This window comes from Ammospiza nelsoni, chromosome 2, assembly GCF_027579445.1.
Source record: "Ammospiza nelsoni isolate bAmmNel1 chromosome 2, bAmmNel1.pri, whole genome shotgun sequence".
In the NCBI taxonomy this organism is placed as follows: Eukaryota; Metazoa; Chordata; class Aves; order Passeriformes; family Passerellidae; genus Ammospiza; species Ammospiza nelsoni.
This window is the reverse complement of record NC_080634.1, coordinates 37359911-37378050: the sequence shown is the minus strand read 5'-3', so window position 1 is coordinate 37378050 and position 18140 is coordinate 37359911. Positions and strand designations below refer to the sequence as shown.

Genomic DNA, 18140 nt, shown 5'->3' with positions numbered 1-18140 from the left:
AGAAGTGCTTAAAATAGGAAGTACTGTGAAACAGGTAGAAATTTGCATTACACTTTCAGGTTTTAGATTTGCCTGAGGTATAAAACCATGCTAGTTGTATTCCTGACAGGCCATTCAGTGCTCTTAGAAGAGAGGATGGAGAAGGGGGAGGATCATGATGTCCATTTTTCATGATGAAATTAAAGTGCTGTCATACTGGAGCCCCTTCTATTTCTTATTTCTTAGCTGGCGACCTGCACAGCTGGTGAATTCAAAATATAGTGCGTATTTTCCAGGGCTTTCCTCCTCTCCCAGTGAAGAGCTCACTCAGGCAGGTTCTTTCTTATTCCATTTCTCATTCCCATGATCTCACCACTGTCCTGATTCCTCTAGAGAGAGAGGCTGATTGGAGGGTATGAAAAAGCATGCCTCTGGGAGTAAACCAGGTGGAGCCATGTAGGAGAGAGGTGGAAGGAAGGAAGTGGCGGAAGTGGCGGAAGGAAGTGGCGGAAGGAAGGAAGTGGCGGAAGGAAGGAAGGAAGTGGTGGAAGGAAGTGGCGGAAGGAAGTGGCGGAAGGAAGTGGCGGAAAGAAGGAAGGAAGTGGCGGAAGGAAGGAAGGAAGGAAGTGGCGGAAGGAAGGAAGGAAGGAAGTGGCGGAAGGAAGTGGCGGAAGGAAGTGGCGGAAGGAAGGAAGGAAGTGGTGGAAGGAAGTGGCGGAAGGAAGTGGCGGAAGGAAGTGTCGGAAGGAAGGAAGGAAGGAAGTGTCGGAAGGAAGTGTCGGAAGGAGGGAAGGAAGGAGGGAAGGAGGGAAGGAGGGAAGGAAGGAAGGAAGGAAGGAAGGAAGGAAGGAAGGAAGGAAGGAAGGAAGGAAGGAAGGAAGGAAGGAAGGAAGGAAGGAAGGAAGGAAGGAAGGAAGGAAGGAAGGAAGGAAGGAAGGAAGGAAGGAAGGAAGGAGGGAGGGAGGGAGGAAAGGAGGGTGGGAGGGAGGGAGCAGTTTGTTTACAGCAATGGCCATGTGCTCTTTCAAGTGCAGGTCCAAACCTGATTTATGGTCCCTTCTCTCTTGTTACCTCCCCTTCAGATAGCTGAAGGGCATCTGATGGGGAGGTAAGAAGAGTGAAGGGACCATAAATGAGCAAATGAGCATATGCATAAATGAGCGATTACAACTTTATATGCTAATTTTGATGAAAGATAAAGCTTTTGTCTATGTTCCTCTGCATCTTGTGATTAGAAATTTTTTGTCTTTTGTGTTTTGGCTTTGCTATTGAAGTAGCTTTTAATTAATTTGTATGAACAGGAGTAATAGTTATGACAGATTAAGCTCTAATTCTTTTTGTGTTGCAGTACTTAAATACCTAAAAAAGACTGAATCACAGAATCATTAAGTTGAAAAAGACCTCCAAGATCACCAAGTCCAACCTTTGACTGATCACCACCTTGTTAACTAGATCACAGCACTGAGTGCCAAGTCCAGGCATTTCTTGAACAGCCCACCTTGTTTTATTGTCCTAAGTGAAGTATTAGCATTGCTTTGGTTCAACAACAGGATGATTGTCATAATATTTTGCATCTTTATAACACCATTCAGTCTATTCAAGGATTTGCTGTTCTAACATCAAATCAACAAAGCCTCTATGTTATTGCCACTTTTCTGGTTCTGCCTGATGTATTTTTTCAGAGTAAGTGCCACTTTTTTTTACTTTGTGTTTTTTTTTTTAATCACTCCAGAAGCAAGGACAGCATTAAACAAATAACAGAAATGTTTTATGAATGGGAAAACTGTATGTTAAGATCTCTGTTAAAACAATCAGTGCAGAAGGCGGTCTATCAGACTACTCTTCCCCTTCTATACAACAACAAAATCAGAATATTATTGAATTGTAGGCTGGAAGAAAAATCAGGAAGTCAGGATGATGCTGTGCAAGCACCAGATATTATGCATCATTCTTTCTAATGTGGCTGGACATACAACAAGCTCATTGCCAAAGGCAGGGCCTAGAACAATGCATATTCCAGGGATGGGTCATGTTGGAATTCTCCAGCTCCATGACCAGTGGCTGCAGGTACACTGTTACCATCACCAGACACGCATCTGTCACAGGAGGGGGAGTGCCAATGTTTTAGCTGTCAAACACAAACCCGTGGCACTACCTGGCATTTGCAGAGCAATGGGGGAGGGGAATCACAGAATCACAGAGTCATGGAATCACCAGGTTGGAAGACACCTTCAAGATCATTGAGTCCAACCCATTCCCTAACACCTCAACTAAACTATGTAGCACCAAGTGCCACATCCAGTCTTTTTTTAAACACATCCAGGAATGGTGACACCATTACCTCCCTGGTCAGACAGTTCCAGTATTTGATCACTCTCTGTAAAAACTTTTTCCTAATATCCAACCTCTATTTCCCTTGATGCAGCTTAAGACTGTGGCCTCTGGTTCTGTCAGTTGCTGCCTGGAGAAAGAGACCAACCCCACCAGGCTACAGCCCCTTTCAGGGAGTTGTAGAGAGTGATAAGGTCACCCCTGAGTCTCCTTTTCTCCAGGCTGAACACCCCCAGCTCCCTCAGTCGTTCCTCACAGGGTTTGTGTTCCCAGCCCCTCTCCAGCCTCGTTGCCTCCTCTGGATGTGCTCGAGTGTCTCAATGTCCTTCCCAAACTGAGGGGCCACAGCCGGACACAGCACTCGAGGTGTGCCCTCACCAGTGCCGAGTACAGGGGAGAATGACCTCCCTGCTCCTGCTGGCCACACTGTTCCTGACACAGGCCAGGATGCCCTTGGCCTTCTTGGCCCCCAGGGCACACTGCTGGCTCATGTTCAGTTGGCTGTCACCAGTGCCCCCAGGTCCCAGAAAACCTCCAGGTTTTCCACCTGGGCACTGTCCAGCCACACCATCCCCAGCATTGCAGGGGTTATGGTGGCCAAAATGCAGGACTCAGCACTTGGACTTACTAAACATCATCTTACTGGACTCTGCCCATCCATCCAACCATTTGAGGTCTGTCTTCCAACAGATCAACGCATCCTCCCAGCTTAGTGTAGCCTGCAAATTTACTAATGAGAGACTCAATCCCCTCATCCATGTCATCAGTAAAAATATTGAACATAACTGGCACAGAGTTCAAAATTTCACCCCTATCACAGCAAATTAAGATGATAGCTCTTGCATAACTGTAACTGTATATGGAAAACAACTTGATAACCATATATTTTTTCCTGAATTTTAACTCTGGATAAATATCAATTCCATATTTCTTCCTCAGCCTTCTCTCTGTGACACTATATAATTTCTCCTCCTCCTCTGCCAGCAGGATGGAACCCAGAATCAGGCCAGTACTCCAGCTGAGGCCGCAATAAAACAAAATAGCAGTCTATTGTCTCCTTACACAACACTGATACAGCCCACAGTGGCAAGCTTTTTTTTTTGCAATCACATTACCCATCCATTTGTTTTCCTGTGTGATCCACCTCAACCGCCAGATGCTTTTCTGCAGTGCTATAGCTAAATTATTCCCTGCTTGTACTCATGCCTTTCATTGTCTCTCCTTTGTCTCTGCTGAATTTCATATTACTGATCTTACACTGAGTTTTGCTCTTATCCCTTAAAGTATGTGCCACTTCAGACAGCCTTGGCAGCACGGAGCTGGTGCCTTCTCTTTCACTCTATTGTTATGTTCGCCCTTCTCCAGTCCCATGGCTCCTTGCCTATCCTCTTACAGACCTGCAGGTAAATGAAGGGCTGGTGAAGAGGAACACACCTCAAGTCTGACACAGGTTTAGCTCCTGGTTTGTGCCCTTGGCCAGGCTGTAAAGCCCAAGAGCACCTGAGCCTGCATGGGACAAGCCAAGCTGTGTGAATGAGTCTCTGGTGAACTCATTGCACGAGTTGGAGCAAGTACACTAAGCACTGGCAGGGAGTCCTTCGTGGTCCAGCACATAATCCCATGTGTGCCAGTCTGAAAGGTTCAAAGCTATGGCTTGTTCCTTCAGATACCAGGATAGAGTGGACGACAGGTTTTAAAGGCACTCTTCCTACTTCATCTCATTATTAATAATTTTAGACAACAAGCCAAATGTAGACTCAAGACCTGTGTGGTGCCACTTGAGGCTGTATCTGAAAATAATGAAATGCTTGAAGAAGTTTATACTCACATCAGAGGCTCCCATGATTTGGGCTTAATGAAGATAGCAATGGGATAGAGTTGTGCAACTTGTAGTCGTTTGATAGCATTTCCTGACACATCAAGTATACAGTGCTTGCCCTGTTGGAAACAGATGAGCATGTGTTTATTTTTGCAGACTTTGCTAAAGATAGGAAGCAAATCAGTGACACAGTGCCCTGGAATGGGGCCATTACTGGCACACCAGGGCAGGAGTAGCCCAGGGTACAGGTTCCACTACGCTGTGTTCTTTCCTTTGCTTTGGTGCCAGTATAAATATGCACTGGTGATATGGGAACAAACTTGGGATTTATTTTTTACTGGGGTGAAATTTGCAGGGGCAGGAGGATTTTCTTGAGATGAAGAAAATCATAAAAGCAATAGGATGTCCACATCCTAAGTGATTAATTCAGTTCTTGTTTACGTCAAAGCTTCCCTGTGTCACCTGAGGCAAATAATTTAATCTTTCTGTGGTTTGTTCTTTTGCCTCAGTGAACGTGATTTAGTTTATCTGCTCTTACAGAGAGAAGAGTAGAGGCTGTTTTGAGGAGTACTTGAGGCATTGTGTTAGAACCCTGAATCCATGGCACTACATCCAAGTACAGACAGTGCCAAGGATGATGTCATTCAAAGTCGGAGACTCCACTTGTGGAGTCATTATAAAACCTATAAATATTTGGATGACATTTTGCAGCTATTTTATTTTTTGGCAGAGAATCACGTCTGAGACACAATGTGGAAACAAAGCAGATCATGTTGCACCAGCAATAAAACTACTGTCAACCTACCCTTTCCGCCACAAATCTCACAGACTGGACACTAGTTCCATACAAATTATCATTGTACTGCCCAGCTTCTATAAATTTGTGCTCTTGGATATCTTTTTCCATTTGTTCTCTTGAAATGACAAAATGATAATCTCTCCCATCCACTTCATAGTCACGCTTTGGCCGTGTGGTATCTGCATGAAACAAAAGACAGAAGATGAAGTCTGCAAAAACATTAAGTGCAAAAAATGCAGCCATTGTTTGCTCAGTGGAAAATGCTGGGTCTACTCTACATGAGGGCACTTCACATCTGAGAGCAGATGTCTGGTTACTACATATTGTTTTTAATGGATGCCAATAAAGCTGTTTTTTTGTAGTAATACCTTCTGATGTTTACCTCCAATCAATACAGGCTAAAATAAAATCAGGGTTTAGTGGAATTCCACTTTTTTCAGCAGAATCACACATAAATCTCAAATATAAAATGCATTTCATATTTTAAATTTTATGTTATTACTGTGATAAAATGAATTGTGATCTCATCAACTCAATTTAGCCTTATTTATAAGCCTGATTCTGTTCTCATCTCTAGTAGTTTTAAGTTAGTGTATTGCCAGAGACAACCATTTAAAATGAAGTACAACTGCAATTAGGCCCTCAAATAAACAGCAAGTTCTAATTGTCCAAGATAGAAATACTCTCTTTAATTCAGGGTCTAACACTGCTTTCTGATTCAACAGTCTATATCTCACACAAATCACACATTATTCTTTATATTTATTGGTGGATGCTCTGCAATTGAGTTGAAACTTTTACATTTTACTAGAATTTCAAACTTTTCAGAATTTTTTTCCCAGATGTCCACAACCTTTAAAAAATGGTTTTAAATTTATTCGTTCTTTTTGCCTTTTCTGTCTGATGTAAAAATGACTTTTGAGAAACCCAACTGTGCATAATTCATGGATGCTGCTCTCACAGAAATTTACTTAATGTGTGGCACCAAGGGATAGCGTTCACTCAGCTGCAGAAATAGGAGGAGAATCATACTTACGTGGTACACATGAGCCAAACTTATCAGGGAACTCAGATATCAAATCATCGTTGATCCGATCTTTCATAGGACCCAGAATAATAACCGGCCTGGTGTAATTAACTGAAAAAAAAAAAAGGATCACATTTTGATGGTCTTACCACAATAATGAATAAACGCACCCAAATATCACTAACCAGAGTTGGTGTCTTTATGTATGAAGTGAAAATTTAGGTGCACATTTTTTGATGAATATTTTATTTCTTGACATGGAAAAGGGAAATGGAATGAGTACCACTGCAGAGCTCTGTGATGGTTCATGCACAAGTCAAATGACTGTGTAGAAGCATAGATATATTTGCTACCACTCAACAAGGCTACTCCCAAATGCTTGCAGATGGACTCTTCCATGAGGTATAGAAATTGGTATATTGTACCCTTTTTTTCACTTCAAGTTATATAAGTGCATTCTCCATTAAATGGATATGCTCCCATTTTAGGTTGCCTTTCCATATGTCTGTCTACCCTGGACAGTGGCACATATCACATGAGAAGCAAAATAATAAAGGCTTTCCATGTGACAATATTGCAGTAAATCTAGAAAATCTACATCAGTATTTTGTAGACTGATTCATTTTCTGTACTAGTCCATGAGAATGAACTGGGGAGAAGAGTCCTGGGAATGTTAAGAAGTGGTGGCTTCCAAGGAATACCACAATATCAGGGGTTTTTCATATGAAAATAGACTGAGTGTCCAAGATAAGGAAGCCACAGTGAATCTGGGACTGGCAGAGCAAGGCTCACTGCTCTGCTGGCCCCCAAATTCTGAAATGAAACACATAAGGAAGAGTGATAGAAAAGAAGATGAGACTTACTTTCCTGTCTTGTGACAGGTTCATAAGAAAAGATGCAGTCCTCTTGGCCTCCTGATGAGAGAAGAAAGAGAAGAGATTGAAGCAGATGAGTAACATGTCAGGTACTTAAGTTTGATAAAATGCTTCACATAGAGACAGACCAGATTCAACACTTCTATCTTGATAAGCCTCTCACCTGAACCATTCCAAGTCCATTATAACTTCCAGGTATGGACACAGTTTTTCTCTTCCCCACCCTCCCATTCCATGTGTTTCAATTCTATTTACTGAAGTTGGACTTCTTTATTGATGGTCAACATAGCTTTATTTGTCATTTGATACGAGGCTGTTTATAAGGATAATGCAGCAATTTAAGATGCAATGCTTTTCCTATTGTTAAGACCCTAACATGTTGCTGCAGAGTAAATCAACAGGCTACCTAGACAGAACTTTTATGTACAGAATAGATATGTATTTTGGTTGATTGTCCTTCAGTGCATAGCTTCCATAGTCTAGTGCGTTCACAGCCTCACATCTAGCTATGAGCTATTTTCTGATCCTTATCCTTTCTCTGAACACAAATCACAGACTCACAGAATGTTTGGGGCTAAAAGGGAATTTCAGTTTTTGGATATCATCTAGTCCAATCCTCCCCTGCTAAAGCACCTAGAACAGGTTGTACAGCATCATGTCTAGGCAGGTTTTGAATTTCTTCAGTGAAGGTCTCACAGCATCGTATTGTATCATTGTATACATTTGTCCTCCTTATGCTCTTTCAGGACAGTGCTATTTCCTCATGGTGCTATTTAGGGAACTAAAGCAGAGAAATTTGCCATGAGAAACAAGTGGCACTATAGGGTGCAGGTGTGCAGTCCTGATGCACTGCTGTTCCCCCATCCAAGGGAGTGAAAGAGGAGAGGGAGGAGGATTCCTCACCTAAAGCATGAATAATTCCTGCTCATTTCTCTTTCTGGGTCACTGTCACATACTTGGTGCCACATGAGAGCTCTGGCAGGTTCTAGATACAAATCAGCAAATTTTAAAATGGTGACTTTATTTTTGCTCAGTTCAGGGTTAGTCTCTGAGAAGATCCACAGATGGGTGGAAATGACAGGACTAACTCCTGCCTAGCAATGGTGCTGAAGCAGCAAAGGAGAGAACCTAATTTTTAATAAAAGGAAGAGATTAGAAAGCATTTGAGGATAAGGCCATATAACATATGAGGAGTGTGGACAAAGGGGTTTTCTTTTCTGTTTGCAAATGTTTGATATTGTAATCACTTTTCTTTGGCTTTTCGCAAAGTTGGAAACCTAGAATTATTATTACACTTGGTTGTATGCATCACATTGGTTTCCCTTAAGGCTCTCAGTAAATTTTAGAGGTGATGTAGAACTGGGATGTCTCATTTCTCTGGAGATGAAAAAATCCACTCTTTAGGGTGGACTGGGATGCTTCTTCACTGTCTGTCCTCTACTCCACAGGAGCCTAGGCTATATTTTCCAACAGCCTGAGAGAGTCAGTCTTAGGGTGGGCAATGAAGCCATCACATACCAACCAAATGGAGGGGAGCCTGTTTGTACAAGTACCATCTTAAACTTGGTATTTGCTTCAATAGCAAACAGATCCACAGCAGGAGTTTCATGTCACCAATTTCAGAAACCTGGGGCTCGAGTGCTTATGTCAAGCTAGTCCCTAGATACCTTTTGGAGCCAATGGCTGCCTACAAATAGGCAAGTGCTTAGTCTAAGACATGACTCATCTGACTTATTTTACATGTCTACTTTGTGAGGAGAGAAAAAGTCAGAAGCCTGAATTTGTCTCCATTGTCCCCTAACAGCATTTAAGCAGCAAAGCCAGATGCAGACATCTGCAGTGAAACAGCAGAATCTCATGGGAGTGACAGTGTCAATAGCAATTGGAGGCAAATAGACAATAACTCTGAAAATATTGTTCTTGTTTTTTTTTTTTTCTTTCCATGGACTAATACTTGGCTTTGGCACAAATTTATAAGCAACACTGATAAGCCAGCACAGATTTTACTTTCTTTTTTGTCCAGTCTCTGGCAGACATGTTCCCATGCTAAAGCTTTTGGTAATTCCACACTCTCTGTAAGGTATGGTCTAGGGAGAAAAATGAGCCTGTTTTACAGATGTCTTTTGTATTTGTGGCCAGACTGAAGGCAAAGAAAAATACTCCAGACCACTAAAATTGTGCTGAAGTTTAAGCCATTGGAAAGTGTAGCAGTAAGTACGGAGAAACTTTGAGGCTGACTGTGATATACAAGAACTTAAATACAGACATCTTCCTGAGGTAAGGATCTTCAGGCCACAGTTCCAGACTCAACATGGGAATGTGACTGGAGAAAAGCTGCACCATTTCTACTATTTTTCTTTTCTGGAAAAAGGACTAAGGAAGCTTAAATTTCTAAGTGAATAAAGTCCTGCCATGTACTGTCCAGACAAAATCCTGTAGGTCCTCAGAGGCTGTTTTGCATGTTCACTATAGCAGATGGTACTCTTTAATGATCTCCACTCAGTCAGCACTGCAAGTAGTCCATAAAGTATGAAGTGTAATGAAGAGCTCTAGAGTCAATCAATGTTCAGGTTGCTATAACCTTGTGAGGGCTTTGAGGTGTAAGACACCGTGTGAAATCCATCAGGACACAGGCTCTTATCATTTGCCTAAGCCTCATTTAACACCCACATTAACAGCTTAATTAGCACAGGTTAGCTGTATTGATCTGGAAAATCTTCATGACATTTACCAGATAAAACAAAACGAGAAAAAAAAAGAAAAAGACCTTTCTGTAGGATTTTGATATGTTCCCCTGTTCTACAGTAAAATCCCATCAAGTCAAAAAGAGAAAAAAAAATAAATAAAATAAGGGAATGGAAGAAAAAAGAGGGGAAAGTTTCCTAAATGTAATACACTTATGGGTAAAATTATTGGAGAATTTTCTCTGGACCACTCCCTGCTTCCCTTTGCTCTGGGTTTGCCTGTTGGTGTTTTCTCATGCTTGGGAATAGAAGAATAACCTGGAGTTTGTTATAACTTGTAACCTCTATAAACTGGGCAGCAAGATCCTGTGCTGCCAGACAAGGAGTCTTAATTTAATATTTTAAAGGAATTTAAAGGGTTTCAGATGGGTAGCTCTGAAATGGACTTAATGTGATGCCTCTGTTTTTCCTTTTTGATTAGATGGCAGAGAGTCTGTGAAAGTCCCAAACCTGGTTTCATGGCAGACCTGCTAGATATCAGGCATTTTTCATGTAACCCATAAAAAGGCCCCATTTCCTGCTGCCTTGCCAGAGCATCCAGGGCTTCCGCAGGTCTGGTGTACCTGCACCCTTGTGTGGGTAATGGGGTGGGAGAGCTGCTGTGACCTGCCATGGGGCAGCCTCCATGTAAACACCCTCCCTAATCCAGCAACCTGTGCAGTGGAAATTGGTAGATTTTGGCATCCTATTAAGGACTGTGAATGAAAAAAATCTGAAAAAGCATCTAAGTAGATAAAAAAATAGTAGTACTACTAATGAAGACAGCTAGAAGTTATTTATGATTTTTAAAAAGTCAACGAGAAGTTTTGGGTTCATTTAAATGGTTGGACTATTGGTGGTGGTTACCATCAATATACATGTGAAATTCTTGTAGATGAGCCAAATAATTTAATTTTCAAGCTCTTGTCTGAATTTTGTTACTCATGTGGATTTAAAATCAAAGAAGGCTTATTTTAATGCCACCATCCATTTAGGTTTTGGAATAAAGTATGAATTACCTGAACTGTATTTGCAAGATCTTGGTGAAATCAATTTCTCTTGCACAGGCTACACTGGACAATATCCTAGCCTCTATTTGGTTCAAAATCCCTCTGCTGGGCTCTATTTATGTGAACATATGATTTTTGGAAATTTATTGATTGATTTTTTGGAATTTATTTGTGAAAGGCTGGAAATCCGATAAGTAAAATGATCATCAGTTGTCTGAGCATGAACTAAAGACTCAAAAGTTGTCTATGGGCAAAGATCAATACAGCTGTGTGGGTATAAAATGAGACTTCAATACCTGTGCCAGTTTGAGTATACCTGAATAATACAGTAATTCTGGGAGTCAGTGCAAGTGTCCTTATTAATCAATAACCTATTGTAATAATCAAGACTCCTTTAACCTTGTTATGAATCTTCAAATCTCATTAGAAGAGTGACTTTCTGATTTGCTGACAGAAGGTAAAAGTTTTTTTCCTATCACTTTTCCTTATTTTTAACTTTTAGTTATGTATTGCCTCTCTAGGTAAGTGGTGCAATCACAACTAGTTATGCAATTAGACTAAACAGATGCAACAAAGTGTGCGTAATTTTGATGACAGCTGTAAAAATCTTTACTGAACTATGTGTATGAGTGTTACAACACATATGCAAGAGAGAGACTTGCAATTCATGCCCATTATGAAAATCATGTCTCACAAAATAAAAACTGATGAGTCCATGGTAAAAAATCTGTCCTTACAAGCTTGATTTGAAAAACAAATCAGAACATTTTAAGTTACAGAGCTCAAAATAAACTTTGAATCGTGGTTTGATTAACTGGTCCAGGGATAAGTCAAAATTGGCTGTGTGCGTCCTTATCACAAAAAGAACAATTTTCTAGACCAGGACTTTATACACCACTCTGCAAACTTGGCTTTACTGCTGAGAACAGGAACAAATAAACCAACACAGACTTCATAAGAGCGTGGCTGTGTGATTCAGCAGCAGCTGTGTAGCAACTCATCCCCTTCAAGATCAAGCCAGCATTTTTTCCTGGCCCCAAAATACTATTATTTATATAGTGTTACATTCTAGTCTCAGATGTGTCTGTAGTTTGCCCTGAAATTAATGGAGCTGAAGGTTATCTGCTGGGAAAAAGAATATCCCACTGTTGGCTCCAGCCTTATTTTTTATAACAAACCAAGTGTTAACCGCACTGGTAGAAGAAATCTGGTTTACTTTTTGTCACTTCTTGTTAGTGGCTTAGAAGTGGTCAAAGAATTTTCTCTTCAGACCACATTGGAGGACTTTCAATTATATTTTTGAAGTAAAAAAATATCTGGCTTCTGTTTTTAACCCTGGAGATATAAGCAGTACTTCAGTTAAATACTCAAATTTTTAAGAAATGCATTTTTAAAAAAAATAATGAACACATCAGAATATCTCCTAGAAAAAGCCCAGTTGATTTGTGACCCCCACCCTATTCCTCACTGTCCAGGTCACAGCCTGGACATTTCTCAGAATCCTTCAATATTGCTGGTTTGGAATGATTCTAGGAATGATCAAGTAGTACAGGTTTTGACACTAGCTACTTTTCACTAAATGGTCATCATAAGAAGCAAAAGTTAGAGAAATATGTTAAAACAATTGCCAGAGACCCACTAGAAAAATGCAGAACACCTCACTCTGGACTCCAACTGGCCTGTTTTTATAGGGATATATGAGAAAGTCTGCAGGAGAACACCCTGCATTTGCCAGTCATTTCTTGCCCACACCTGTTTTCTTTGTTTTGGCCAAGGTGTGAATTGATGATTTCATAGAATCATGGAAGCATAGAATAATTTAGGTTGGAAAAAACAAGTCCTACTCTGCCAAGTCACACTAAACTATGTCGCTGAGCATGTCATTTAAATCCCTCTAGGGATGGTGAATTAACCATGTCCATGGGCTGCCTGCTCCAATGCCTGATAACGTTTTCAGTGGAGAAATTCTGTCTGTTATCTAGTCTAAATCTTCCCTGGTGCAACTCAAGGCCATTTCCTCTTTCTGTTGCTTGTCACTTGGGAAAAGAAACTAACTCCACCTCACTACAACCTCTTTTCATCTGCTCCTCATCAGACTTCTGCTCCAGACCCTTCCACAGCTCTGTTGGCCTTCTCTGGGTGCGCCCCAGCCCCTCAGTGTTTTTTGTTGCAGTGAGGGGCCCAGAACTGAGCACAGGATTGGAGCTGTGGCCTCAGCAGTGCCCAGTACAGGGGACAATCCCTGCCCTGCTCCTGCTGGCCACACCAGTGCTGATCCAGGCCAGGGTGCCATTGGCCTGCTTGGCACCTGGGCACTGCTGGCTCATGTTCAGCTGCTGCTGACCAGCAACCCCAAGGCCTTTTCCACCAGGCAGCTTTTCAGCCAGCCACTCTGCCCCAGCTTGCCACAGCTCAGAAAGCAGTGGGGCAGGCAACCCTTTTCCTCCTGCTAATTTTCTGGGGAAACAGAAAAGAAAGGAGGCACAGGGACAGGATCACAACCCCATGAAAACCCCTTGATTCCTCCAGTGGTTTTCTATTTGCTCCCCATTAATTTTCTAGCTTTACTTTTTTTCTCCTCTGCATGTCACCAGTATGCTCTATGTCACCAGTGCATAGTTTGAGGGCTAGATGAGTTTTCAAGTCAACAGACATGGTGTCCCTGCAAAACAACTTGTAGTTGTGTTCCTCACAAGCCTCACCTTGAACACACAGACTCTCCTCAAAGTGGCACTACAGCACACTGAGAAACAATTCTGCAACATGGCTGGGTCCAAATGGAGCTAATACAAACTTGGTTCTGTGGCAGTGGCTGATGCTGAGCTCCATTCCCAGCTACCCAGAGGCAAACAAGAATAGCAGAAATACTCACTGCACTCCCTTTTTTTTTTTCTTTTTTTTTTTTTTCTTTTTTTTTTCCTTTTTTCCTCCATTCCTTAGGAATAAATAAATCAGGAGGCAGTGAGGAATACTTTAGGAAATCTTTGAGGAATATGTCTGGTAATTATTTGTCCCACATCAGAGATGTTGATAAGCTTTTACAGTGCAGTACCCTTTCTCAACAGTCCCACAAAGTGAGAACTGTAGTGAAAAGAGAACTTCTTTTGACAGGCCTCATCTCTTTTCTCTCCAGCCCTCACAATTTGTTGATTTCATTCGCAGACCACCTGCCTCTCACTCTCATCTGATTTTTGTTTGTTCCTGACACATAATTTGTCTAGGGGAGATTTGCTGTGATGAGCTGTGCAATGGGATGTACTGTCAACACACCAGATCTCAGATCTCTTTGCCAGAAGATTCAAAGGCTAATCATCTGGACTTGGGAGGACTTTAATTCTCCACAGGAGATATGCTGATGTACCATGGCCAGGTGGAAATTGAACACAGTCAGGTTAGACTTCAGGTGCCACCATGGCCATTGGAAACAATAATTTCCACGTGGGAACCACAGCTGCTAATTTGTCATGGTCATGCCTTCAAATATCATGTTAGCACACTCCAACGAATCCTTAGCAAATGAAATCAGGCCCTTTGGGCAGCAGGTTCCGTATTTTAAAGCCTCCCTCATTTGGCATAACCTAAGATGGGCTTCCTCTGCTTCTTAATGGCATAGCTATCCTGTGGGCAGAGAAGAAATCCCTGCCAGCATCTTCTCCACCAGGCAGAAGTTGTTGGAAATACCAGTAATGTGTGGGAAAATCCAGCCAACAAGATGCTGCTGGAGTGAGAGCACAGCTTGTGCAGATGGAAACCACTCTAGAAGGAGGGTGACTGCCATGGGCAGCTGTTGCTCCAGCACTACTTTTTCTTCCAAGTATCTGTGTTCCAGCTAACTTTCCCAAATTGTTTCTATTACCTTTCTTGCACCTTAAAAAAACATACTTTATTTTAAGCTATTACACAGCCAATGAAGGACTGGCTACCTCGCCTGTCTGATGATTAAATTTGGTAACAGGCTTTTGTGGACATGCCCCAAATACTTGGCTGCAGCTGGGCACTCCTATTAAGGCTGCTGTTTGGGGCAGCTCATCAATCTACATTCTTCTCTGGGCTTTTACCCTGAGCTCCCCCTGAAACATTCAGGTCTGGATGAGATTTGACTTGTGCAAGCTTTTGAAAATGTAACCCTTTGATTAATTTCTGATGGTAAAGTCAGAGAAAGAGCATGTTAAATCTCAATATAAATATAATCAAAAATAAAGTCTGCCTTTCCTCCCAAGTGGAGGGCACATTAAAAATAAACCAGTTCAGAATTGGATCTTGGCAATTCAAGAGTGCCTACCATTTTCTTGTGACTCTGGCAATTGTTTTCAAGGAAACCTTTTCAATACAAGAGAATACAAACTAATTTACCATTTCTGAATAGGATAAGGTTAGCTGTTTTGCTGAAACAAACCAGTGTTTATCAACAGAGCTCAACTGCTGTGTTATACTAGGACTAGTAAACATGAGGTATGATACCATTGATTACCTGAATGTATGTGAGTGCTTAGCACAAGTGCTGAGTGACTGGTGGAAAACTTGATTTGTTAAGCAAATGGCTTGAATAAATGAAACAACTGGGTGATCTAGCAAGCACGCTGTCATTTTAGTTATCTTTTATTACATTTCTAGTCATTTATTTAATGCCTTTTTTTTCCTGTTTTTCGGAATATCCAAAAAATAGTGATATTTTTAAATTTATAGGCATTACTAAGAGTTACCCAGAACATACAATCTGCCTCTTGGTTATGTGATCACATGAAGTCTGTAAATCCCAGCAAATCAGGCTGCAGGGTTGGGACCCCCATCTACATGGTATCAGTGACGTTCAGTGGCAGTGCCTAAGCAGTGAAGGTCTATCTTACCTTGTTTTAAGACTGCAGTATTAATTAGGAAATCTGTACTGTCAAAATTAAGGGCTCAATAAAATTTCTGCTCCTGTTTCTTAGCCATCCATATAGGCATGCAGAAATGCAAAAAAAATTGTGACCTTGTAGAAAAGATGCCTCTTACAGATCTGACTATGGTTGTGCAGTAACTTTACTCTTAAAAGGTCATCAAGAAACTTCCCCCCACCCCCACTGAAATAAACTTCTGTCACTAAATGAAATAATCCTGACTTGCATAGGCTACCCAAAGCCAGGTTTAGTTTTATGTCCCTCATACATCATAAGTAACAACCTTTCTCCCTTCTCTTATAAAGTTTGCCAATTTTCTTTTATAGCTTTGTATTCAAGACATGGTCATAAATTTGAATTCCAAGCCATTTGCTCCAGTGATCTTTTTAACGTTAACAAAAGAGTTGCAAGGAGAGAAACAAAATAAAAGAAACAAAACAAGCAATGCAAAATAAAAGGACTCTAATGAAAGCAGTAACTTACTGTAGCTACTTTCACTATCGCTGGCATTAGAAGAAACATGTTCTGCAAGAACAGTACAGCAAATTAAAGAACATAACCAAGCACCACAGAGCTGCAGAAACTTAAAAGAACTGCCACAGTCATGCAAAGGTAGTTATGCAGAGCAGAAATAAAAGCAGTGCAGTGACATCACCTGAAAATGCTCAGATATTTTACAGAGATAAAATGAAAGCTTTCTCTCTTGTGGCATTTCAGAAAGAGACTGTATGTATTAGCTACTGATATGTGCCATGGCAAAACGATGTCTTTTTGTGATAGACAGTAAATGACATCTCTGATAACTTCATTTCAATGTATATTATGATCAACTTAGATCTCTCTTGATGTCTTGAGCAATTTATTGAAATGCAAGTGTCTGCTGATATTCTGCACTATCAGTGATGTGCATCATTAATGCATTGAAACTATTCCTGCTAAACTTCTAGCCTGTGTCTGTCTTTAATCACTGTGCACTATCCCACAGGACTGTGCACAGAGATTAACAGATTAACATGACAGTTATTTTGGTATGAAATATTGTAACTGTATCTAATCTATCCTGTCCAAACAAGGGAAAAAAATAAAGAAGACAAATCCAATTAAAAAACTAAGGAAAAAAAAAGAAGAAAAATATTTTTCCAGATATTATCTAGCCTCAGGATTTGACCTGGAGTTTGAAAATCTTTAGCAGACCAGTCTGGATGGGTGAACATGAATATAAGAAATATCATGATGGGTCAGTCTTCTGGTTTGTCAAGTCAGGTGTTCTGTTTCTATAATCATATTATTGAAAATAATTCCAAAACTGTAGTCAGCTGACTATTTATGGACAGTAAGACCATGCTATATGCTCTCCAGAAGGTCTGCAGGATCACATTAAACAGTTTTTTTTTCTGGTAGAAATGCTGATTACTTTGCACCTGAAAGATCATTTGGCAGTTGAAACTTTTCAGCTGGTCCAGGACATTTAGAAGCCAATAATGGCTGTACATCTGGGAGCACCCTGGGTTAATGAGAAAGGCAGGAACAGTGCCAAAGTTCTCTGCAAGGTGCTGCCTTTCCTCCATGCACTAATCTAATGGCTTAGGGTTCATAGATTGAGAATGGTGGGGCTACTGGAGCAGCAAAAATGGGAAGGGATGATATCTGATAAAAAACAGTAGTGGGAAAACTTGATCTTGGGCTTAGGAAGAAGCTTTTAAAAATTCAACTCATATTTTGAAGAAAACAGCATAATAACTTTCAGACATTTCATAGCAAGTTAACAAGGATTATCTCAAAATGATGTGCTATACAGGACCCTGAACAACTTTATTTTAAAATAAAATATATCCTTTATAGTAAGAACTGTCATTAAAAAGCATGTCTGAGTTGAAAACTAACAAAATTTGGATTGGTGGGACTGTCTAGAGGTGTACCAGTAATTTAAAACTAGGCGCAATATTAATACAGGCATTACAGCCTATACAGCACCTCGGTGCTACTTTGTTCCATATCAATTTGCAGAATTCAGGTAACTTTCAAATGGTTGGATGTTATGGATTATCGTCTTTGTAAGGACACATATTCAGGAAGGTTGTCAGATCTGAAGTATTTTACTTTTCTGTAGCAGGGAGGATCTGAGTTGCTAATGAGCTGCTATGACACTTAAATGATCACAGAGTTGTTAAAATTCAGGTGGCAGTGACATTTGCTGTCTATCACTGACAAAACCAGTCTTGCAGAACTATTCTTCCTGGTACAAGAGATAAAGCTTTCATCTTTAAATTGTGAGCCACTGCATGGCGTTTAGTTAAACCATTAAAATGTTCCTTCAACAATTCAGTCAGAAACAGAATAATCTCCAAAACTGTGTGCATGGATGTGCATTCCTGCAATTAAAAAGCACACACAAAACAGTAGGCAATGCAACATTAACACACATTTTGCTCCAATTACTTGGTGCTTAAGAAAAGGAAAAACAACTGAGGAACAAGTAGCCAAATGCATGCAAGTGGCATTTTGTTTACATTATTTAGCTCTGGATACAGAATTTAATAAAGCTATATATGTGGAAGTCAGCAGCAAATATTTCATTCTATGCAGTTTTTCTGGTTCACATTTTGAGGAAGAAAAATTGTTTCTGAGCAATTATCTGACACATTATACACTCTGCAATGCCAAGTCTTGAGACAGGATTGCTGCATCAGAAAAAAA

General features: G+C 40.7%; 1 protein-coding gene across 5 annotated transcripts in view; it reads right to left on the bottom strand.

Moving 5' to 3' along the window:
- The window catches only part of DLG2 (discs large MAGUK scaffold protein 2), a 985669-nt gene that overhangs the window by 7601 nt on the left and 959928 nt on the right, over positions 1-18140 (bottom strand). For 4 of the 5 annotated variants that reach the window (XM_059492046.1, XM_059492054.1, XM_059492079.1 and 1 more), the window contains 4 exons: positions 6819-6869; positions 5965-6066; positions 4935-5107; positions 4139-4248 (listed from right to left, as the gene is read on the bottom strand). In XM_059492046.1, the coding sequence (XP_059348029.1) occupies positions 4139-4248; positions 4935-5107; positions 5965-6066; positions 6819-6869 (436 nt within the window). Of the gene's footprint in view, positions 1-4138; positions 4249-4934; positions 5108-5964; positions 6067-6818; positions 6870-15926; positions 15969-18140 lie in introns of all 5 variants that reach the window. The other variant, XM_059492069.1, reaches the window with a different exon arrangement.